This window comes from Centruroides sculpturatus, unplaced genomic scaffold (assembly GCF_000671375.1).
Source record: "Centruroides sculpturatus isolate CEXI.00-Female unplaced genomic scaffold, Cexi_2.0 scaffold157, whole genome shotgun sequence".
NCBI lineage: Eukaryota > Metazoa > Arthropoda > Arachnida > Scorpiones > Buthidae > Centruroides > Centruroides sculpturatus.
In genome coordinates, this window is record NW_019384522.1 from 387,264 (window position 1) to 412,807 (window position 25,544).

At 28.6% G+C, this 25,544-nt stretch overlaps 1 protein-coding gene across 1 annotated transcript in view; it reads right to left on the reverse strand.

Moving 5' to 3' along the window:
• LOC111622781 (ryanodine receptor-like) overlaps positions 1 to 25,544 on the reverse strand; it is a 420,607-nt gene that overhangs the window by 384,705 nt on the left and 10,358 nt on the right. Inside the window, exons 6-13 of the mRNA XM_023365203.1 lie at positions 24,128 to 24,240; positions 18,504 to 18,609; positions 15,363 to 15,456; positions 8,466 to 8,481; positions 7,916 to 8,051; positions 7,424 to 7,531; positions 7,069 to 7,187; positions 4,061 to 4,222 (exon numbers count right to left, since the gene is read on the reverse strand). Of these exons, the coding sequence (XP_023220971.1) occupies positions 4,061 to 4,222; positions 7,069 to 7,187; positions 7,424 to 7,531; positions 7,916 to 8,051; positions 8,466 to 8,481; positions 15,363 to 15,456; positions 18,504 to 18,609; positions 24,128 to 24,240 (854 nt within the window). The remainder of the gene's footprint in view (positions 1 to 4,060; positions 4,223 to 7,068; positions 7,188 to 7,423; positions 7,532 to 7,915; positions 8,052 to 8,465; positions 8,482 to 15,362; positions 15,457 to 18,503; positions 18,610 to 24,127; positions 24,241 to 25,544) is intronic.

Genomic DNA, 25,544 nt, shown 5'->3' on the forward strand with positions numbered 1-25,544 from the left:
AAAATTACTTTGAACCAATTTAAAAAACTTTATAAGGATAATATACTTCTCTAATATATCTACTAAGGAAGCTCCTCAAATATATAATATAGGTATCCCTCATATAACACAATAGTTACATTCCAAAAAATACCATGTTATGCAAATTTGTGCTATATGAAGCAAAGGACTAATGTTATATTCCAGAAGTTAACAAAAGTATACTATTCTTTTTTGTTACTAAGAGACATATGTTTATTAAAGCAATAGATAATTTATTTCCAATCAATAATTAACCAACAATCACAATTAAAAGTGCTGTATTATGCATTAATATTAATTTTAGTTAAATGAGGGTGTTTTCTTTTTATAAAGTATCATCATCATCTCATCTTTTTTGCTGATCTTGATCAAAAGTATCAGCGACATTTTCATATTTACTATTTTTATTATANTAATAGAATAGGAAAATAAAAAGAAAGGATTGTCTATAATAAATATTCTTATAGACAATCAACAATCCTTTCTTTTTGTTTTCCTATTTTATTATTATGGGTACATTCATAAAGTCAAACAAGAATGATGTCATCGTTATTCTTACTTTCATGAGACATTTCAACCGATTCGTTTATAACAAAATGGCTCTCTCTAAAATTGGATTTATGAATGTTGCTAGTCCAGTCTTATCTGAAGTATTTTTCTTAGATTGCTTCAAATGGATAGTTATTTGTATCATTTCACCTTTTAATCCACAATTTAAACATTCAAGTAAATTTAGAAACATCAATTCTTCACGAAGTAAACTAACTCTTTCTTTCATAAATTTCATTAGAGTTTCATTTGAAACGTCAACATCAAACATGTGCAATGATGAGTGAATATAATTTGTACTTTATGATCAACTTAATTAAAGTGTTTAATTTCTTCGACTTTACAAATGAAACTTACATCTTTTATTTTAATTCTTTATTTCATAGTTTTTAAAATACTTTTTCAGTAATATATAATAATTTTTTCATGTTTGTTCAATTTATGAGAATCTGAAGGAAGTAATTAGCGTAATTAATTAAACTAGTATGCAGTTAACAGAGAAGTGGAAAACCCCCACTTCCTTTTTCTCACCCACTCTGATATATAAAACCAATCAAATATTGGTCTAAGTCAACAATTACTAGGATGTTTGGACTTATGTTACGATCTTAGTCAAGACTGTCAATTATTAACGATGGGAAACTTATCAAATGGCGGAAATTATGAGATAAGACGAGTCATCGTAATGGATAGAAATTATCTATAATTCATCAAAACATCCAATTCTTGCCTGTATCAGCAAAACCTGGACCTAACTCAAACTTAGAACACATTAAATCTAAGTCACCTGAGTCAATTCTCATGTGCAATGTGTAAAGGAGTTGCATCTGATCTTTGGGGTGGACATACTAGAAAGGCCATAGACAATGATGTTTGGTTTGCCACGTTCCCGGCTCCATAAAGGATTGCCAACAAATATACCTCCCTGGACATAGAAGATATCCTCATTCTCTCACAGAGGTATTAACCTTGAACAGTTTCTGTAAACTCTCTCTTGGTCCATTAGTTGTTAAGTAGTTATAGAGTGTAACCTCCTCCTATGTATTTAACCTCTTTTTGTCCCATATTAAATTTGTTGTTTTGTTTAACTGGTGTTGATATCAGTTATTACTCAAAGAATAGTCTCCCTATCAGCTTATCTGCGACCTCCCCACTCGATTATTCTAAGACCCTCCTATTAAGCCATCCAGTGACAAAGAGAGGGATTTTACCAACCCAACGCCACTCAAGGGTTAGGGATTCCCCCATCTGTGGAATATCTCACAAATTATTCCAAAACTATTGTGTTTAATAATGCAAATTAAACTGTAAATTATATGTTGAAAAAAATTTTTGATGATAAAAAAGAAAATATTAGTATTAGCTAATATAATCTTATAAATTTACTTACAAGTAAGCACACATATAGGCTGCTGAGAACATTAGTGACATAACTACAAAATTATTGATTTTGAGTTATGTGCACCATAAGATTCCCATCATCTGTAGTAAAATGTGTCATATCATTATTCCACCACAAAATATGCAAAACTTATTCAAATTTTTATGCTTTTGTGACATAACTAAACTTTTAAAAAATTATGAGAGAAAAGAAAACTTAATATGCTAGATCATCATCAAGTAGGTGGTGTTTTAGCTGCAAACAAAAAAAAACATTCAATTAGATAACTCAAATAGTTGAGTAGGAATAGGAAAAGTAGGAAAGACTGAAGTTTTGACAAAAAGTATGACAGCAATTATCTCAAAATGGCATTTTCAGAGTTATGTCACTAATATTCTCAGCAGGCAATATATAAATATTTCTCATAAATCAGACATTAAATAAGTTTAATAAAATCAAATACAGTGGTACCTTGTACTTTAAATGACTAATGTTGAATGCTAAATTTGAGAAAAATTTTCCTTGTAGTTCAAACAATGCTTCAAAGTTTAAATTGCGTGCAGAATGGAAAAATGCACTGAAAGTGTAAATAAGTGCACTTTGAGTGCAGTTATTGAATGTGTAGATATGACAGATTTCTTCATACAAGTAAAATATATAAAAATATTTTATATTCAAATAAAATGTTGTGTAGCCAAGACATTGCTCACTTGGATTTGCATTATGCTTGTATGTTTATGCTCAGTGCTTTTTTACACTTCATTTTTGCTGTGTTTGATTATAGATACTATACTGTGTGTTATTCATCAATTTTTAACAACTTCCTCGTGAAATTATTCATCGGCAGCCTTTGGGTGCACTGTACTGTACATTATTATCCTTTAGTTCAAAATTTTCCAAACGAAACTTTTTGAACTACATTTGATATATTAAAAAGCTTCTTGCCTGTATTATTTAATTACAAAAAACTATTTAGTTGCATATAACTAATGAACAGTTTTATTACACACCAAGCTGGGTGTGTAATAAGCCTGTTCATAAGTATATATTAGTCATATGTAACTAAGTAGTTTTTTGTAATTACATTTGATATGTTTGAAGTTTAAGAGCATCTTCCTTATACACAATACAAACTTTATTTACTGTGTTGTACAGTTGTTTGTACAGTGTTATATCCTTTCCAAAACTCATAAAGAATAATGTGTCTTATATGCTTTTTTATCAGAATATATTACAACTTGATTTTATTCAAACAAAATGTGAAGTAAAAAGTTTAAAATAAACTTCTATATAAAAAATAAAATCTCACATTAGTAATAATGTGTTAAATTTCACAACTGTTATAATTAAATTGCATGTCTATGTTATGTAACAACAGCAATCAAAAATATATAAAATCTGTCTTTTCAAGCCACTATAACCTTTACTTATTAACCATGGCATCCAAGAAATGTGTGAAAGTAATAAAGTCTAAGAGGAAGGTTATAATATCAATGATTGAGGTGAAAAAGAAAGTTAACACTTGTGGCAGATCTAGCAATCATTTTTAACATACTGAAGTGTGACCAGTTAATGCAATTTTCATTTTATTATACAGTAGTTACATATTTCATTTATTGTTTTTATATTTTAATTTATAAGGCATTTAATTGTTAATTTTTATCTTAAGGTATATATATTTGTTGTTTTAAGTTTATCAAATTGGGTATTCTTTAGGGTCTAGAAATGGTTAATTTACTTCCATTATTTCTAATGGAAAAACTGATTTGGACTTTGAACAATTCACAGTTTGAATGGACGCCTGGAATGAATTAAATTTGAAATACAAAACATCACTGTAGTAAATTTTCAATATTTGTTCTAAATTTCAAAAGATTCTTAAGGAGATCTTATTGATTCAAATGATGATGATAAAATTTAATGTTTACATTAAACCTTTGCCATTTTTACACCAACAAAATGAAATTATTTTGATTGTACTTTCTTAATTATTTTCAAGTTAAAATTTGATTTAAAAAATATATTTTTTTCCTCTTGATGTATCAAAGAATTTATATTATGTCAATATTTTAAAGTTTGTATGTTTATATCATTTACAATTTCATGTACTTTATACAAAATATACCTACCAATATCTTCTTCTGGTTGAGCAAAATATTCAATTAGATCTTCCAAACATCGAATCATTTCTTCGCAATCAAGATCTTTGAAAACTTCTGCTCTTGGTCCATCATTTTGCAGAGAATCTAAGCCTCTGATAAAATAAAAGTATAATTTAAGAATACAAATTATTAACAACATTCATTGCATATATTTTTACATTATTATTAATTTAATTAACCTTAACGTCTGGACCCAAGTTAACTCGGGCAGGTTACATAGCGTTACACAACAAACTGTCTTTTGGTCTGAAAAAATTTTATTTTGGATGTTTTGGATGTTACTCTGAAAAAATTTTATTTTTGGATGTTTTGGATGTTACTCTGAAAAAATTTTATTTTTGGATGTTTTTTAATTACTCTGAATATATTTTATTTTTGGATGTTTTTTAATTCAAAAAATTTTACCTGCGCGAAAAAATTTTATCGCGATTTTAATCAACTTTTAATGACGCACGATTAACACTTAATTGTTTTTTATGGAATTTATATAAATAGAAAAACTGTATATGTATGCATCCGGGTTTTTTTGTTTCTTAAATCATCGTCTCCGGGCGAGACTAAGTTCTGAGGTGGCAACCCTATATACACCGTGTCTGTTGAAAAGTTTTTAGCATTTCTGAAGATGCAGGAAAGTCTTTGCAACATTTCCCTGTCAAAGGGAAATGTTGCAAAGACTTTCTCATTGTTTTCTCAATGTTGCAAAGACTTTCTCATTCTCAAACCCTGTCTCATTTCCTAACAATCGTGCAATGGTTTGCCTTCATTGGAAGTAGTGGAAGCACCGCTTCCCTTGTATTTTCTAAAAAATAAATACATATTGCATGATTATTTTCATATTTTAACGTATTTTGGATTAATTAAAATTAATATTTTATTATAACCGCATTATGTATCTTATTACAAATTTCTATACTATACGTGAAAAAAAACGATAAGATTGCTATTGTATACTCGAATATCAGTGGCAGAATGGAAGCCCTGGGCCGTGTTCAGTAACGCAGAATTCTTGTTAAGTNATAAAAAATTTTTATGGATGGTAAAATAAAAACATATTATTAAATGAAAATTTGTTCTAGAGGGTCATGTTTGTTCACTCAAGTACTGAGTGATGTTTTTCCAGAATATGTGTTGAAATATCGAATTGTTCAAGTACTGAAGTACTGCCATATTTCATTCATCGTTTTTTAAATAATTGCTTACCTACAGTTTTAAAAAAAAATGTTAATAACACTTACCTAAAAATGTTTAATTTTTGTATTTAGTAAAGTATTTATTTAATCTTAAGAGCTAAAGTCTGAAAGCAACAATAAAGACACCTGGTTGATAGAAAAGTTAGGACAAAGAAGAATTGCACTATCAGTTTTCATTAAAGTAAATCTTACAAAAAGCACAAAACAATTTGAAAATTTCAATATTCTAAAATCCATGGGCAAATTTGAGACAACATGCATGCTTACTTGAATAAAAAAAATATTGAAAAAAAAGTTTACTCTTAAAAATTGTGAAATTTAGTATAGAGGATTTCCAAAACCTCTATACTATCCAAAACATGTTAGAGCAAAACTGGAAGTCATGTTGTTCAGGAGATATCCTTAATTTTCAAACCATGTTGTAGAAGTACTGTGTTCTATGAGGGCTACCTGTACATACAAAATTGCTTTTCATGGAATAAACTTTTCAAACATGCTTCAAAATCTCAAATTCTTTTAAAATATACTACTCACACATTCATCTTCAAGAATTAACTAAAGAAATAAAAATTGGACAGATTACCAAATATCAATCAAGTGCCATACCAGGACAAATAATAAACACACATGATAAAGGAATGTCTTATTCATTGGTGGTTACTTCTTGCATGACATACAGGAAAATTAACTTTCGTTACAAAAGTATCATCACCACAATTACTATGATAAGACAAAAACCAAGGATATGTTTATAAAGTCAAACAAGTTAAACAAACTATTAACAAGCCAGTCATAAAGTACTAATTCTGCTCAGTGTACATACTCAATGCTGATAGCATTTTAAATGAAACATTAATGAAATTCTTAAAAGAAATAATCAGTTTACATTATGAAGAAAATGGCATCTGGTAATACTGGTGTTTCTACATCTACTCAAGTGTGTAATTTCTGTATTAAAAGATTAAATGTTACAAATAACTGCCCACTTTAAGTAATCTAAGAAAAATATCTCAGATAAAAATACACTAATAACATTTATAACTTTGATTTTACAAAAAGTTATTTTGTTGTAAACAAATCAGTCAAAATATTCAGCAAAAGAATAACAATGATATCATTATAAATGAGAATAATATCATTGTCATTGATAATTGTATCATGTATCATTGATAACTCATTCAACTTTTCAAACATACCCCAATATAAGAGAAAAAGTGTTTACTAACTTTTTGAAAATTTTCATTCATCAAAAACAAGTTTTGGTTTGATTAAAGTATAATTTTTATGATATTTTACATTGTTCCTGAAAACTGGTTTATAAGTGTAGTAATTATAGATCAAACTGAAATAGCTCAAAAAGCTTAAATATTTGACTTACTCTTATTAAAATTATATTCATAAAATTAATTAACATGTTATGAGCTTTAGTATAAAATTAGTAATTTAATTAGAAAAATGTCTTCTAATTAATTATCAATTATAATATATTAACCTATTAATTTAAAAATAATTCATGAATATCAGAAATAATCTTATCTTTCCTTGTACTAATAAATATTAACAATTTTAATTACTTTTACAAAAGATATTCTTAAAACATTTTTAATTTAGATTTTTGTTCAATGTTAGTTAACTGGCTTTTAAAAATAATGATCGTTTGGCCAAGAAAAATGAATGCCATTTACATACTGAATTAAATAAAATCTCTCTCAACAGTAAACTTATTTGTTATATATTATTATTTACCACTCCAAACATTTTATACCTTTGGATCCCTTCCATGCTTCTCTAATAAGGAAATAATAACTTTAATGTGTTCTTCCTTCATCATATTTAGAGCTTCAGGACTGTCAATTAAAACACAATGCAATACATCCAACATGCCTATAAAAATAACAATTCACTTTTAAATTTGTTGTAAAAATAATAAAAGTTCTAAAATAAACTTTGAGATATACTATAAGATAAACTATTTTAATAAAATATTTATCATGTACAGTTATAAAAATTAATTAAATTTAAAAAATCTAGTTTATATAATTTTGAAAGTTTAATAATTTATCTACACATTTTATACATTTAAGATAAATAATTTTTATTAATAATCATTAATAAATTACCTGTGCCTTCAGTAGCCTGTTGGCTGCCTAATCTGCTAAATAACCAATCCAATCTATGAGATTGTGCAAATTGTGCACAGTTAGTATGATTTCCTTTAATTATTGCAGCTATAATTCAAAAAATATATATTACATAAACATGCATTGAAATTTCAATATATTTTTTATAGTAATAATTTGTCAACAGATTATATGAAACTTAAAGATATTAACTGTTTTATGTTAGAAAAATTTTTAAATTAATTGTTGAAATTGTTAATATCAGAATCCAACATCATTGAAGAACAATTAAATTTGAAAAATTAAATTGTTCTTCAATGATGTTGGATTCTGATAATGGATATTTGAATTCAAAAATATCTTACTAATTTATTTAGTTATATAAAGCTTATTTATTTATTTTAAAAACTAGGAAAATAATAAGAAAAATTCTATATAAATATAAATGTTGTTTGAAAATACAAGTTTTAATTTTATAAATATTTTAAATACCTAATAATTGATAAAGATATCCTGATATTGCATCCCAATTTTGACCAGCTTCTTCACCCATAAATGAGACTAAATATCCCTGATTTGTGATAACATTAATCTTGTCAATTGTTTCCAAAATCAGGTTCAGAATACCCTGAAAAACAAAAAGTATTATTATAATTAATTATAAAACGGCTGAATACAATTAGATTATTGTGTACCACATCAGAATAAAAATAAGTTTTATGTACCAAATAGTTTAAATTAGAAGTTAAAATAGTTTAAATTAAATTTAAAGACAATAAAAATAAAACTAAAAGTTTTGTAAACTTGAAGATGGACTATTGAATAGGTTGAAAATGTTAGTTTATATCAAAATAAATCATCTCAGCAAATTAAGGGGCTTGGTGAGGATTGTGTATTAAAAATAAAACCTTCACAAAATTTGAGATAAATTTTCTAGAATATGAAAAAGATAATTTTGTAAAAAAAAATTTAGTTCCAAAAATCTCTATATGAAAATGTTGTGTTATCATTAACAAAAGGAGTGTCATCCAAATAATCTTACCATAATGTTTATTATTCTTAAACAAATATAAAACAAACCTTATTAAAATATAAAATTAATACAGTAATACCTCGATCTACGCGAACCCGGAGTTATGCGAATTTCAAATCTCGTCGATTCGTCTTTTGTTTGAGCGCCATACAACTTTTGATTACTCACTCCCCCACACTATTGTTCAGCTTACATGTTCGGACGTGTAGTGCAGAATCGACACACAGCTACAATTTATTACGTGTTATTTATTTCTGTGTTTGTTATATCTACGGAGACTTGAGAGACTCTGTGTGGTGATTTCTTGTAACCATGAACAAATCAAAAGACGAGATAAGATTAACGAGAACATTTATTAGCTTACATATATCTGACTTGGATTTTACACAAATTGCGAAATTATACCCCGACTTACGTGAATTCGACTTACACGGTTACCGCTCAGTCCCACCTATCGCGTAAGTTCGGGGTATTACTGTATTCTATTCTATGTTATATTGTTGTATAAACATAAACAAATAAATAAAGAATTGCTATTTTTCTACAATGAACTTCAAAATCTGTATCAAAGTTTCATCTATAACATTAGATCTACATTCAGCCAATCATATAAGTCTAACATCACACTCCAGAAAACTGGAAGTTTTACCACTATTTGTCTCTCACTTCAAAGATTTAATTGAGGATTTCAAGTACTTACAACACACTTTGATTTAAAACTTTGTCATAATTTGCATATATATTTATTAAATGTTTTCCTAATTATTTTGTGTTTGTAATTGTTTGAGATAAAATTAATTATTGTTTAAGATTATAATAGTGATGTATCAAGTTTCATTACAGGGCAGTTCTATTTTACCTTCTAAAATTTACTTTTTTAATTTCTACATTCTATAATTTATTTTTTCCTAAATATCCATCTCTTATGTAGTCAATCAACATGATTAATTTTAAATTATTTTTTACTTTATAAACATAAAAGCTGTCCATAAATTACATGATACAAATGTGAGTGGGTATACAGATAGTCATTATAATGCATCACAAAGAGTGGGATGTTTACAAAAGCATTATATAATTCTAGGATCTCAGCCCTCAATAACAATAATTCATTTTTGTTTCCAAAGAGTTGCATAGCAAACTCTAGTGTTTATGTCATTGCTTTGTACATAATTAATAAAATAATGTAATGTTCAATACCCTATGCTATCTATATATTAGTCTTTAGTACAATTAGAGGAATCTATCTAGAATATGCATAGTATAATTTTGGAGATAAATACTAGATGCATTATAGAATGTTGTAGTAGCAGAATGGTAGTTGAAATATATAAATTATTTTATACAATTTATGGATGATTCTATATACTGATTCCTAAAGATTTTTTTAATTATTTAACTATAACAGAACAGCAAGTTCTGACAAATGCTATCAACATGTGAATGATACTGCTAAGTTTTCAGCAAGTTTTAGGACAGTAACTGTATATATGTACTTTTGTTTGTGAGAATCTTAAAACATATTTTTTTCCTCATGTAATAAAATCAACAAAGCAGGCTACATTAGACAAATATCTAAATGATTAAATACTGTATAAGTTTAATTCACTGTAATATAATAGAACATCGTTAAATAAATAAGAATTATTGAAGAAAAGCTATAATATTTTCATTTCTGCTTAAGAAGTTTCCCACTTAAGAAATTTTTAAGTTGGTCTCTAAAAAACTTAACAAAGTTCTACTATGAATTCAAATGATTTGAGAATATATATCTAAACCAGAATATATATTCTTAACCAAGTTCTACTATATATATATATATATATATATAGTAGAACTTGGTTAAGAATATATATTCTGGTTTAGATATATATTCTCAAATCATTTGAATTCATAGTAGAACTTTGTTAAGTTTTTTAGAGACCAACTTAAAAATTTCTTAAGTGGGAAACTTCTTAAGCAGAAATGAAAATATTATAGCTTTTCTTCAATAATTCTTATTTATTTAACGATGTTCTATTATATTACAGTGAATTAAACTTATACAGTATTTAATCATTTAGATATTTGTCTAATGTAGCCTGCTTTGTTGATTTTATTACATGAGGAAAAAAATATGTTTTAAGATTCTCACAAACAAAAGTACATATATACAGTTACTGTCCTAAAACTTGCTGAAAACTTAGCAGTATCATTCACATGTTGATAGCATTTGTCAGAACTTGCTGTTCTGTTATAGTTAAATAATTAAAAAAATCTTTAGGAATCAGTATATAGAATCATCCATAAATTGTATAAAATAATTTATATATTTCAACTACCATTCTGCTACTACAACATTCTATAATGCATCTAGTATTTATCTCCAAAATTATACTATGCATATTCTAGATAGATTCCTCTAATTGTACTAAAGACTAATATATAGATAGCATAGGGTATTGAACATTACATTATTTTATTAATTATGTACAAAGCAATGACATAAACACTAGAGTTTGCTATGCAACTCTTTGGAAACAAAAATGAATTATTGTTATTGAGGGCTGAGATCCTAGAATTATATAATGCTTTTGTAAACATCCCACTCTTTGTGATGCATTATAATGACTATCTGTATACCCACTCACATTTGTATCATGTAATTTATGGACAGCTTTTATGTTTATAAAGTAAAAAATAATTTAAAATTAATCATGTTGATTGACTACATAAGAGATGGATATTTAGGAAAAAATAAATTATAGAATGTAGAAATTAAAAAAGTAAATTTTAGAAGGTAAAATAGAACTGCCCTGTAATGAAACTTGATACATCACTATTATAATCTTAAACAATAATTAATTTTATCTCAAACAATTACAAACACAAAATAATTAGGAAAACATTTAATAAATATATATGCAAATTATGACAAAGTTTTAAATCAAAGTGTGTTGTAAGTACTTGAAATCCTCAATTAAATCTTTGAAGTGAGAGACAAATAGTGGTAAAACTTCCAGTTTTCTGGAGTGTGATGTTAGACTTATATGATTGGCTGAATGTAGATCTAATGTTATAGATGAAACTTTGATACAGATTTTGAAGTTCATTGTAGAAAAATAGCAATTCTTTATTTATTTGTTTATGTTTATACAACAATATAACATAGAATAGAATACAGTAATACCCCGAACTTACGCGATAGGTGGGACTGAGCGGTAACCGTGTAAGTCGAATTCACGTAAGTCGGGGTATAATTTCGCAATTTGTGTAAAATCCAAGTCAGATATATGTAAGCTAATAAATGTTCTCGTTAATCTTATCTCGTCTTTTGATTTGTTCATGGTTACAAGAAATCACCACACAGAGTCTCTCAAGTCTCCGTAGATATAACAAACACAGAAATAAATANATCATCGTCATTTATTTAATAATTTTAGGATGACTTCACGAACCACTTAGGCTGCTTTCAGGGACCACCAGTGGTCCATGGACCACAGGTTAAGAACCACTGGTTTACTCGATGGCAACACACTTTCGAATCAATTGTTAAATTGTCTGGTAAAAGCTCCAAAAAAAATTTCCTTAAAATCCCACCAAAGAGAGCATTTCTCTTTAAGAACATGTGGAACCCATATATCAAGCTTTGAAACAAAACCAATTTGTTTCAAGTAATTGTAAACAGTTCAATTTGACAAATTTAATCTCTTAGTGATTTCACGTGTTTTTATTTGGCAGTTAATTTCAATCAGTACCTTCATTTTGTTTTCATTGGTTTCAACTGGCCATCCAGAACATGGTACATCTTCAATATTGAAATTGCCAGAACAAAATTCTGTAAACCAGTTTTGGCACTGTCTTTCTCTCAATACATCATCTCCATACATGTACCACAATTTTTTTCTTGCTTGAACAGCATTTTGATTTTTTGGTAATAAAAAAGCAAAATATGTCAATCTTCCGATCTTCCATGTTTCATGGGACACAAAAAATAAACAATTGCACAAAATAAAACAAAATTTTTTAAAAATAAGCCTTAAAATACTAGCTGTCAAAATATATAATGATAATGCAGTTTAAAATGAAAATGGTGGGAAAAATACGACTAATCTGTCTAGTGGTAAAAAAAAACGAAATTACTTTCCAAACAACCCAATATTATTAGTTGATATTATTTTTAATAAATATTTTGAACAGAATTTCTTTAAATTATTCTAATGAAACATTTCAGATCTACATTTTAAAAATTAAAAAAACTTCTAAACTAAACTCACCTCTTCTTGAAAAAGATCTTGTCTATTTCTTAAAGCTTTCAATTTTGTTTGTTTTTCTTCATGCTCTGAATATGAATAATAAACTTTTTAAATAAAAAAATTCAACTACTTTATTAAAATGCACAAGATTGAATCATATCAAAAATTTATCTATAATCCCTAAAAAAATTATATATAATAATAAAATTATATAAACATACTTGAATTTACTAAATAATACTTGGAAAATAAAGAAAATTATTATATTAAATTAAATCAATGCTGTTTTATCCTTAAATAACAACACAATAAAATTTCACAAACAGAAATAAATCAATTAAATATTTAGAAAGTTTTACTATAAAATAAGTTTTTTTTTTATTCTTTCTGCCCTATTCCACTAAAAACATCTTTTTCCCAAATCTACTTCAAGTTTGGCCAGGCCTCCAATGAGACAGCTGGGTGTTGACAGATGGGACCCAACTTGTCTGGACCAGGCCACCTATGAAAAATTCCTGGGGAGTTTCTCACCCCAAACTTGACCCTGGTTCCCTGAGCAGTAAGCTGACATTTAACCACCTCAGTGATCTAGTGGTTGAGCTTCTGACTTTGCAACTGCCTTGAAGAATTCACAAAACTTTGATTTCTTTTGCATTTTTAATTCTATCTACTTTTTTTCTTTTAAACCTTTATAAAATAAACAAACAAACATAACATGCATACTGATATTTTGTGAGTAGTGTTGCCAGATTTGTGAAAAATCATTTCATTATTTTCTGAATCGATATGTGATATGTGATTTTATGATTTGGATGATTTTCAACTTTCTGGACTGCAAAGTCTCAAACTGAAAAATTCTGTTGTGAAAGTGTCAGTATTATAGATATGATGACAGTAGTGAAGTAGTGAAGATAAAATAAAACTAGCAGGTTATCTTTACTAATTAAATTTACCTTCCTTATATCTTTACTATGTTTACCTTATGTTATATTCTTACTATCTTTACTTATATCTTCCTTATATCATGAATCAAAAGATTAAAAAACCATTCCAGAAATATAAGCTTCACAATGATATGAATTTGCCAATAATATAACTTAAACAGCTTGACTGAAGAGATACACAGTAGAACCCTGATTAATTGAGGTTTTGCATTATCCAAGAGAAACCTGTAACTGAATATACTACTTTTCTTACACTGTAATTAATAAAAAAAAGTTCAAAACAGTAAAACATACTACAAAATAATTTGTTTCTATTAGCTTGTAAAATTCAACTTCAATGTGAGATAAACCATTCTATTAATTAAATGTAACTACATTTAATAGAATGGTTTATCTCACATTGAAGTTTAGTTTTGAAAAATAAAAATAAAAACTGATGTACGTATATATTAACTACATATAATAAATAATATAAAAATGTTGTTCTTATATAATGATTAAATTCAATAAAGTGTAAAAAGAGACTTAAAAGTGATGTAATAAATATTTTACATTCATAATTTTTATTCCAAAATGACCAAGGTCATCTGTTTTATCTGAGTTTTAGGTTATCTCCAAGGTAACATTGGTTCACATTATCTTAAATAATCAGGGTTCTACTTTATAAGAGATACAAAAAGATTCAGTCATTTTTGTACTAAACATCATCGTTTTAGCTATATATATAGCTAAAATGATGGTGTTTAGTATTATTATTTATTGGGTTATACTCGGTTGAAACCAATGGCTGTGTACTATAGCAACCAAAAACAAAAATTAAATATGTGTTTCAGTGTCTGTATTCAGGAATTTCCTAACAATGTGGCATGTATTCAATATATGGCCTTCTGTAGTGTGATGTATTTATTTATATTACAATTGAATAGAAATACATACATCACACTACAGGCTTTTGTGTAGTGTGTGTGGTATCACACCTGTACAGGAGAAAACAACAGGTACAATAAGCATCCTATCCATCCTCCACAGATGCCTTATTTCCTGGGCGAGTTATGTGTACTTGCTAATTTTTTCAGTGCATGTGTTTTGTACATTGTAAGTGTTTGGAACGGCTATGTCTATAATGTATGTGATTTTATTGTGTTTGTCAATGAGTGTGATGTCTGGTCTGTTGTGGTAAATTGCTTTATCTGTGATTATGGCTCTGTCGTAGTACATTTTGTGCGTGTTGTTTTCCAATACTGTCTGTGGAATGTTGGTTTCCAATACTGTCTTGTAGTATGGTTCGTGAATGTCTACCAATATGTGTTTCTTTGCAAGCTCTTGACGTATTATATTTGCTACTTGATTGTGTCTATGTAAGTAATCTGTCTGTGCCAAGAGCTTGCAACCAGANAAAATAAAACATTGATTTCGCTAAAAAAGTAGTGTAAACAATCGTCATTCCGATAACGGAGGTGCCATCATTGGGGCTAACTAGGTGAACATTCACTCTAGTTTCATAATGGAACAAGAGCCAGAAGATCACACTTTGGGCATTGGCAATAGTGCTTACCATTATGTTTCCTCAAGCAGCTCATATATATATATATATACATACATTTCATTTTAAACTATTTTTTTTTTATTTAAAAGTATTTGAATTATATAAATATAGAAAAAAATATTCATAATGCATATAAAATATTGTAATGAAAACATAAATTTAAAATATATTATTATTTTACTTTTGTCCTTGCACTTCAGTCCATGAAGCTGGAATAGTAAGACATTCATCTCCACCATGAAAAAATCTAAGCACTTCACCACCAAATACATATCCTATATTATATTTTAAAAAACTGTTAAACCTTTGTAATTCTTAATTAAAACTACATTTCTAATTTAATACTAATACAGTAGACCCCCTATAACTCGGGTTCATATAATGCGGATTCGTATATCGCGGCGAAAAAACTGCGACCGTATTCATATAAAGATGCTAAAAGAGACTCGTAAAATGCGATAAAACATCATCGCCGACTCATGTTGCGACAGGATTGTCTAATCTGGACCAATAGTGGACGAGCAGCCGAACTACTTACACACTACAAAGAGTTTAGGCGTGTAAGTTGAGTTTACTATCGTCTGTACAGTATATAAATTAGGTACTGTAAGTCTAATACAGTACTGTAATTTTATACATTTCTTGTGAAAAAAAACATTTCTTATTCAACAGCCATAAAAATTATTTCTATTAATGATGTCTAAAACGTTCAACAAATTTTTTGCAGAAAAATAACTTATCAGTAAACGCAGCCGCCATTTGGTGCACTGCTCCATGAAGAAAACAAGCTTAAACAATGGCATCATCAAATGGTGCACACTCGGTAAGTAATCCTACAATTTTTTGTTTATAGCATAGTTTATACGGATTATTCCCAAAAAATTACACGTGTTTTGGAAATGTTGAGTCAAATTAGTCTGGAATCGATTAATTTTATGTAAGAAAACCTTTCAAACAGCCGTAGTCCATAAACTGCACACGTGCCAAGCTGTGATTGGCTCATGTATTTGAGGATTCCTACAATGCAAAATTCTTATAAAGCAAAACGTATCTACCGCGTTATGAAGGGTCGACTGTATTTTAAAAATATATACAATTGCCATTGTAATTATATTATCTCTACAAAATCAAAATTTTAACATAAGATATTAAAAAAAATCCAGCAATGAGTTGCTTAACTTTCCCAGCAACAACATTTAAAACTGCATGCAGTGCCATCTGTTATATTTTATTTAAAACTTTTTATATAATTAATTATAATAAAATGGCATAAAGCTTAATTTTAAGTGTAGAGATAAGTTTTATAAAATTGTAAATGCTAATAACAAGTAAAATCTTCATTAAATCTGACCCTGCTTGAGATATGACATATAACCCTTCCCTCTATCTCTCCCTCCAATCCCCTCAACCTTTAACCACCAAAATTTACTAGCATCAATCCTTGTAATATACAAATCTTCCTGCAAAATTTCAGAAATGTTTGACAAAAATATGAGAGTTATTAAGTTTCAAAGAAGATGAACAAAGTCATGCCCCCCACACACACCCATATGGAAAAACCCCCAAATTTTTTCAATTTCTTTGTCCCAAGTCCAAAAATGTAAAAATCTTGGGGTTCATTTTTTGACTGATCACCATACTTTTCCTGTTATATATCGTATTAACACAAGATTTTTATTTATTTTTCACTGCTTCAAAAAATTAGGTTGTCCTATAAGCATGAGCAAAGGATTCTTTGCATTTTTCAATAATTTTTGTGAACCATGTATAGTTCATGCTGTCATTATAGCACAGTGCTATCGAGGTCAAGGTGAATGTCACTTTCAAAGAGACGGTCTGAAAATAGCTTTCAGGAAAGGAATGATTGGTTGCTATTTCTAACTCATTAAATACCAATCTACAGTCTATTTATGGTAAGTTGACACCTACTGTAAACAAACTAAGACACATCCCCCTTTGTTTATTGGTTTAAATCTACATCCATCAATTAGAAACTGCATTGCATCTCATTCGTCCACAGAAAATAGTTCCTTGTTATTTATAGAATCATTAATGAAATACTGATCACTTAGCAATGACTATAAATATAGTTATTTCATATTTGTTAAATTGGTATTTTTAATAAATATTTGCACATTCTAAATAATTAAAAATAAACTTTTTCCAGTCATGCAAATTATAATGTTTTGGTTTTGCTATATCAGTATCAGTTGCATGAAAAAGTATTTCCCAAGAGCTGATAGCAAGGTCATTCAAGAAATACTGCATTTCAAATTCACTCAATGGATCAGAGGATGATGCTTTGTGGAATGAGAGTGAAAAAGAGGAGAGTTGTAACAAAGCTTCAGAGAGTGAGTCCAAGTAGACTAAAGGTGATAGCATCAAGAAAACATGGTTGTTTGCCTTAATATATGCATTTGATATTTTACTTGATTAAACAAAATAAAATTAGAATTATATAAATAAATCTAATTTAATTTATTTTGATCTTTAAAGTCACATCTCGTTCTATATGCGAGGTCATCTTATACACAAGTAAATACGGTATAACAGAGTTGGAAAAGTAAAAATGCTGTATTGCATTGATATATATTTTAGAATATTCAAAATTACAGTTAAAATATAGTTCATTGTTCAATCATAATATTTCTCTTTTCAACTTATTAAAATTTCAGATTAAAAAATATCTCATTTCAATGAAATATAATATATACTGGAATTTTACAAATATAACCCACAGTTTTGATTGTATTTAAAAGTGAATTTAAAAGCAAAAGCAAATTATGCAATTATGCAGATTTTCTTCTAATTTCAACTCCAATTATTGAACTCCTCCAACAGCAACTCCTTTATCTAAATTTACAGAGTGTCTTTAGAAAATGTACAGAATCCTTTGAGAATCAAAAAACACATCCATCTGCCATCATGATTTTCCTAAAATCATCAAAGGCATATTCAAATTATATATTTCACAACTGTGCTCTATAAACATATGAAAATTTAAATACCTAAAGAAATGAAAGAGTATTCAATGATTCTAAACCTTTTAAAATCTTTAACATAAATTATAAAACAGATCTACAATATGAACTGTTCCATAGAACAGAGTTCTTTGCAACAATTCACAATATAACAAATTCAAAATATTAATAAACTAGTCTAAAACCAGTCTATTCTAGAAATTTTGGTGTTTTGTATAACTAAATTTGTAAAATATCCATCAAACTAACAGCTTATTTGATTCAATCTTTTTGTTAAATTAATACAAATTATCATTTTCAATAATCATAAAATACGTCAAAGTTATGTTAAAATTACATACCAACAGATTTAACACGACTAGATCCAGTACCAAAAGGAGCAACAGACCAATGTGTTAAATGGAAACTAGCATTAACAATTGTTTTTTCACCTTCTCGTGCTGTATGCTGAAATATTAAATGATTTATTCTATACAGAATTCACATATTTAATATAAATAAACAAAGCATAAAAAATAGTACTACATACTAGATAAAATTCATTAATAGACATTTAAATTTACCTTACTTGTTAAAGAATATATAATTAGAACTTCTTATATTGCAAATAATTTAAAATAATCAAATAAAATATTCTGATCATTTTAAATACTAATCTGATTTTTAAAACTTAAAAGATTTCTACAAGTTTGAAGTAAAAATATTTAATTAAATATCAAACTCAGCTTCTTTTAAAACACTTAATTAAACATTTAACACCTTCTATCACTGAGAATACTTTATTTAAACACAAACGTTTTCAGTCTAATGGAATAGGCCATCTTCAGGTAAACTGGTATTCGAACATACAGTAGAGCATCGTTTATCCGAAAGTCAATTTGCGTTAATGTGCCAGGTCTGGACTTTAAGAGTGCACTGAATTAAATAATGACAAAGTTTGTCAAAAAAAACAATCCAATATTTAATTAAATTTCTAGTAATAACTATATACAAAATTTAGTAAAAATCAAATAACAATTTATTCAACGTAAATCAATAAGAATCAACCCGACAAAACTCAAATCAATCCATTTTCTAACTTAATTCTATTCCCCTTTGCAATTCGACAAAATTTCAAAGAATTAACTTATGTACAATAATTCTTATGAATTAACGATCCTAATCATCACCTCAATACACTAGGAACCTATTTCCTCAACTCTCAAGACTTTCTCTATTCGTCAATCCACAAATCGAATAACTTCAAAATCACCTTGAAACTACAGGTAGGCCTCCTACAACGTGGTAGATACGTTCCTTGAAAATACCGCGTTGTGGGAAATCGCGTTATAGGAGACACCAACTTAATACAAAAACTGGGATTCGGTTCTAAAAAGAGAAGAACTTGGCGTTTGAATGGCGTTTTTTGAATTTTTCAAACCAGCCATTGCTAGCCACGAATTTAACACTGGTTTCATCAGCTGACGACTGTCCCATTTGTTTTAAATAATCAAATACAGTAGAACCTCGATTATCCGGACTAATTGGGGATGAAAGTAGTCCGGATAAGGAAAAATCCGGATAATCGAAACAAATACTTTAATTTGTCTTTTAATGATAACACAACACGTTTACTTTTTGATGACATATCGGTAATATTAAAAGTAAATACTGTATTTAAATCATGATCAAATTTTCAAGAAACAAACGTTCGTATTGAATTTGGACTACTACTGACCAACGCTAACAGACTACCTATTGTTTAAAAGGCCCTCTGGTGGCGCAAGAAGACAGATTTTATAAAATAAAAAGCAGTTGAAACTGCATTTTTATGAATACAAATTTGACAAACTATTTATCGTTTTATGACGAGTAAAATTTTTCCGTCGCGTTTGCGGCTTTTAAGTAATGCATAAACCTTCGAGGCGCGAGGCCCTTCGGACCGCGAGGCATAGGCGGTGGCCCACGTCATCCATGCCTTACGCCGCCCTTGGTCATAGAAATGATGTAATTTGAATATAAATTATTTATAAATACGTATGTCAAGTTATATTTTTATTACTACGTAAAATATATTTAAGAGTTTACGACCACTGTGCCGGGTGAGACGTTGTTGAAACAAAAAAAGTTATGCATTGCATCATGTACATAAACAGTGTCATAATTCGCCAAGTGCAAATCAGCAAATTCATAAAATTTTTGTTTATTTTGAACAATCTGGATAATTGAAAATCCGGATAATGGAGGTCCGGATAATGGAGGTTCTACTATATTTTTAAGGCTTTATGTTTAAGTGAGGTTTTATTTAAAGGCAACCATTTCTTGTTCATATCTTCTACCCATAATATTAGTGCTTGTTCCATTTTTTCCATTATAGGTGCTCTCGGATGAGCAACATTTTTCACAAGAATAGATGATCTGGATGCGACCAAATTTCTAATCTTTTCTCCCGATTGCTTAATCGACCGAATAGTCGACTCATTTAAATTAAAATGCCTACTAATATCAGCTATCCGCTCTTGATTTTTAATTCGATCCAAAATTTCTATCTTTGAAGAGTTATAAATTTCCTTTTTAACGNGGATGCGACCAAATTTCTAATCTTTTCTCCCGATTGCTTAATCGACCGAATAGTCGACTCATTTAAATTAAAATGCCTACTAATATCAGCTATCCGCTCTTGATTTTTTAATTCGATCCAAAATTTCTATCTTTGAAGAGTTATAAATTTCCTTTTTAACGACGGTCCTTTCTTTTCATTCGGCATTGTTATGGCTAAAATTTTTTCAATCAGTTTTGTGAACAGTAAAAATCGCAAAAAATAACTTCCTTTCACTATGTTGTTAAAAATATACACCCATTAGAAGTTTATACTGTATTTTGGACCATTTCTGCGGTCCTCACTTATTGAAAGAGTATAAATGTTCAAAAATTTAGTGATATATTTGAGTGTTTACGGTAACTGATGCACATCTGTCTAGAAACCGGTCTTTCCCTGAAACTTTCAAGGGAATAACATGCCAACGTCGACAAACAGCTGTTTTCAAAGACTTTTAGCTCAGTATGCCGAACTGCAGCTCGTATCACGTGATTCGTTGCGATTTTTCTGTTATGTGAATATAATTCGTTTCTAAATATGGTAAACCGCATTGTAAAAGTACCGTGTTGTAAGAAAAATTCCGCATTTTTCCAACTGCGTTGTAAAGGTACCGCGTTGTAGGAGGCCTACCTGTACTTTATCCTATCGGACACCTCTCTCTTGTTTGCTGCTATGAAGCTCACCACGCTCGTTGCTATCAGAAGCTCACCTTGGTCATCTTGACTTGAGGTTTGGTCTTTATACTGTGAGGTGACGTCACAATTCTGAGTGAGATCACTCCCCTCATTTACATACTTATTACTAACAATAAATTTTTCTTGTTTGCCTGGCAGTCTATTTTCCGACAATACTTGCTAACCTTTTACATTATTCTTTTTGACAATTTTTGGGATGTTTTATTCTTTAAGGTTTAGCAAGTTGTGCTTGTGGGGTCTCCCCCTCTTTCTCGGTGCAGACTTACTTTTTTTTGCTCAGGAGCGTAAATGTGTGCGAGTTTTTCTACGGCACTTTTCTCTTGTTGGTGAGTTGGTTTCTCTTCTATTTTTAAGTTTCTAAAGGTGAGTGGTGAGGAAACCTTCGTCCTAACAAAACATAAGCCCCAAACAAAAATAGAATAAAAGCAAAAATAAAAGTAACTAAAAATAACGCTCGGACTTGGTTCCTTACACCCATATAATAAAAACATCAAGATCATCACAAAGCAAGTTTCAGACAAAAAACACTTCAAAATTGTTTAAAAAAGAGCTCCTAATTTGTATAATATTCTCAGAAACGACAAGGACAAGCTTAAGAAAGAAGAAACAGCGGGCATGTATAAAATTCCATTTGAAAACCAACAGCTAGGAATTAAGAAGTACTAGGTTGAAGTCACAAGAAGGAATTTAGCTATTAATATTAGGCTTAAAGAACACAAATATGACATTAATAAAGAACACTGTAACACGGTTTTGTCAAGTATGACACAAGCGGAAGCTTCTGAAGTTAAACGGAATGAAGCAACTATTCTCAAGACCATGCAGTCCCTATCATTGGCTTTGCAACATGAAGAGATTGAAATCTATAAAAGTAAATTAAGGGATGGTTGTATCAATGCAAGGGATTCAGATGGATTAGCTTCTGCATGGAAGTTCTTCATAAAATAAAAATATACAAATTCTTAGTCCCTGTCTGCCATTATATTGGGATGCCTTTTTATGTATTTTTTTATCCATTTAATTTTTATGTATTTATTTTATTTATATATTTTTTTTCGTTTTATTTTATTAATATTATTTATATTGTTATGGCTTCAATGTATTTAGTATATTTATTTTTTTGGTTATTGATTTGTTAGTTTTATTTTTCGTTTTAATTTTGAATTTGTAATGATTGAATGTTCCATTTAATACAATTTTGAAATATGTTCTAATACCAGTTTACCTGAAGATGGCCTATTCCATTCGGCTGAAAACATTTGTGTTTAAATAAAGTATTCTCAGCGATAGAAAGTGTTAAATGTTTTATTAAGTGTAAAAATATTTAATAAAAAATTCTTTTGCTATTTATCTTAAAGATAATATTTAGAAAACTTCATTAATTTTGAAAGATAAAAATCATATCAAAAGTTTCAAAATTTCAAAACATAATATATCAAAGTTTCATAATTTATATCATATATTATCCTATGTTTAAAATATGCATATACTTGGCATAAATAGATGGTATCTAAGATGATGTGTTCCAAAGAATTTTATATATTTTTTGAGCTTTTAACTATGAAGTTTTAAATCTAATATGTCTATAAAATTAGACAATAGCTGCATTAGTTTCATATATATACTGTGTTTCCCCGAAAATAAGACAACCGCAGAAAATAAGACCTAGCACAGATTTTGCTGAATTGCGAAATATAAGACCTCCCCCTGAAAGTAAGACCTAGCGAAGTTTTTTTTTAGTCGTAATGGTCATCGACAGATGGTTGAAAGTGGCCGTTGGCTTTTTGAAAGTACACCCACTGATTGGTCAGCAGACAATTACGCCACACAGCATGATTTGCATAAGACTATGGCTTGGGAATCACAGATTTGCATAACGTTACGGCTGGTGATGGCTAATTGGTCGGCCGGGAATCACGCCACATGACATTTGCATAGTGCTACGGTTCAGTAAGCACTAATTGGTCATCGAGTCCGATGTTGACGCTATAAAAAGGCGACAGTTCGACACACCGGATATACGTCACTCTCGTCTAAGTTCGACTTGGGAATTTTTTTGTTCAATAATAAATGTGAATTCTTCTTCCTGGAAAAAATAAGACATTCCCTGAAAATAAGACCTAGCGCATTTTTCAGAGCAAAAATTAATATAAGACACTGTCTTATTTTTGAAGAAACACGGTATATCTATATATAACTTTTATATATAAGTTTTATAGAGTTTTATATATATGTAACTCTCTTCTACCCAGATACTAAGAAATCTTTTATATCAAATACATTACATTCAGCCAAGTTTCAATAGGCTAGCCAAATGATAAGAAATGGAGCCCACATTCAAACTAGACCATCAATAAAAATTCCAGAAAATCTAATCAACTCAAATCTGCATTTGTCAACATGGTAGGCTTTCCAATAGCTATTCCAATTATTTAAAGCAATATAAAATGTCATATCTGGCAAAATATTATCTTTTATAATCAAATTAATTATATTAATAAATCCATATGTAAACAAAACTGAAGAAATTAGGATTATCATATACTAAATAATGAAAAGTAATTAAAATAAATCGTTTTATGCAGTTGACAAATACATGACAATAATAAAACACTAATGAATCTGTAAATCAATGTAGACACTAAATATAAAAAATACATTGGATGTAAAATATTTAAAATTTTTTACATACCAAGTAACGCTCAGTGGCAACACTAACTAAAATTAAATCATCCCCAACTCTGACTTTTTCACCTTCAGATCTTTGTTTGGATGCAGGATGAATGGTCCACCAACATGCTTCTCCTAATATCGTAAAAATAAAGTTATATCATGTTATGTAAAAATATATTTTTTAAAATATATATGCCATAATGATGTAATGATCAAATGAGGACTAGAAATTGTTAAATAAATTATCTAATCAAATATGTATATTTGACAATCTGTCTGACTCAAATATACATATTTGAATCAGACAAATAGCTTCATTTGCATTAGAAACAGTATATATGAAAACTAAGATTCAGAAAAGTATTTTTATATTAACATCTGGTAGTTTATCTATAGTTGTTTATTATTCTATTAAATTGTTCAGGGAACCTTTTAATATCTTCTCCACATTCAATACTTGCATTCATAATTGAATAATTCATAATCACTATTTTTCCATATATATGTTTTTTTATTTTTTGAAGTTTCCAGAACGAATTAATCAAATTTCCATAAAAACCTATGGTGAATCGATAATCGGTTAACGAACAATTCAGATAGCGAACAAAGTCTTGGAACGGATTATGTTCGTTAACTGATCACCCACTGTATTTGCTTTTCTTTTTCTGATCTCATGAATTTTCCCATTTAGCAAATTTCTGTCATTCCAACACATGGAAAGCAAAAATTTTTGATGTTTTGTACTATGAACCAATTTCCCTAAGCAAATAAAATTTGCTTTTGGTTCTCATTCATTTTCACTATTTGCTGTCAGTATGAGCTAATCTTTAGAATGACTGTTCATTCTTTCATGTGACTGGAGTTTTGGCAGAAAGAGAGAACTGATATCATATACTGTACCAGTATATGCAAGTTCATCAAAGAAAACGACAAAACTTGATAAATTTTTCAAAAGTGCATGATTTAATTTTTTACTATTTTTACTTTATGTGAAATCCGTGATTTTTACGTCGATGTCGGNAACAACAAACTTACATAGTTTCATAAAAAAAATCTAATAAATTAAAAAGCTATCATTGTTTTTTGTAATGCATATCCTTCAGTGCATAACATTGGTAATTTTGATCTTTACCTAGGAGGTACAATTTATGTTTCCAGTGCATTTTTTTCTTTTGTTTTCAGTTTGATTCTGATTTCAGTTTTGATATATATCAAAAGTTTTCATTTCAGTTTACAAAATTTACATACACACAATTTTTTCATGCTTTCTTTGTGCTTGCATTAGAATCTTCTATTTTCATTTCACCTTGATAATTTTTTCTCAAAAGTAAGCTGTAGAAATTGTTTTTAATTTTTATACCATTACTTTTACTTCACAATGAAATTCGTAATAAAAATAAAATAAGCAGATCCTATAACAACTGTGCTGTAAACGG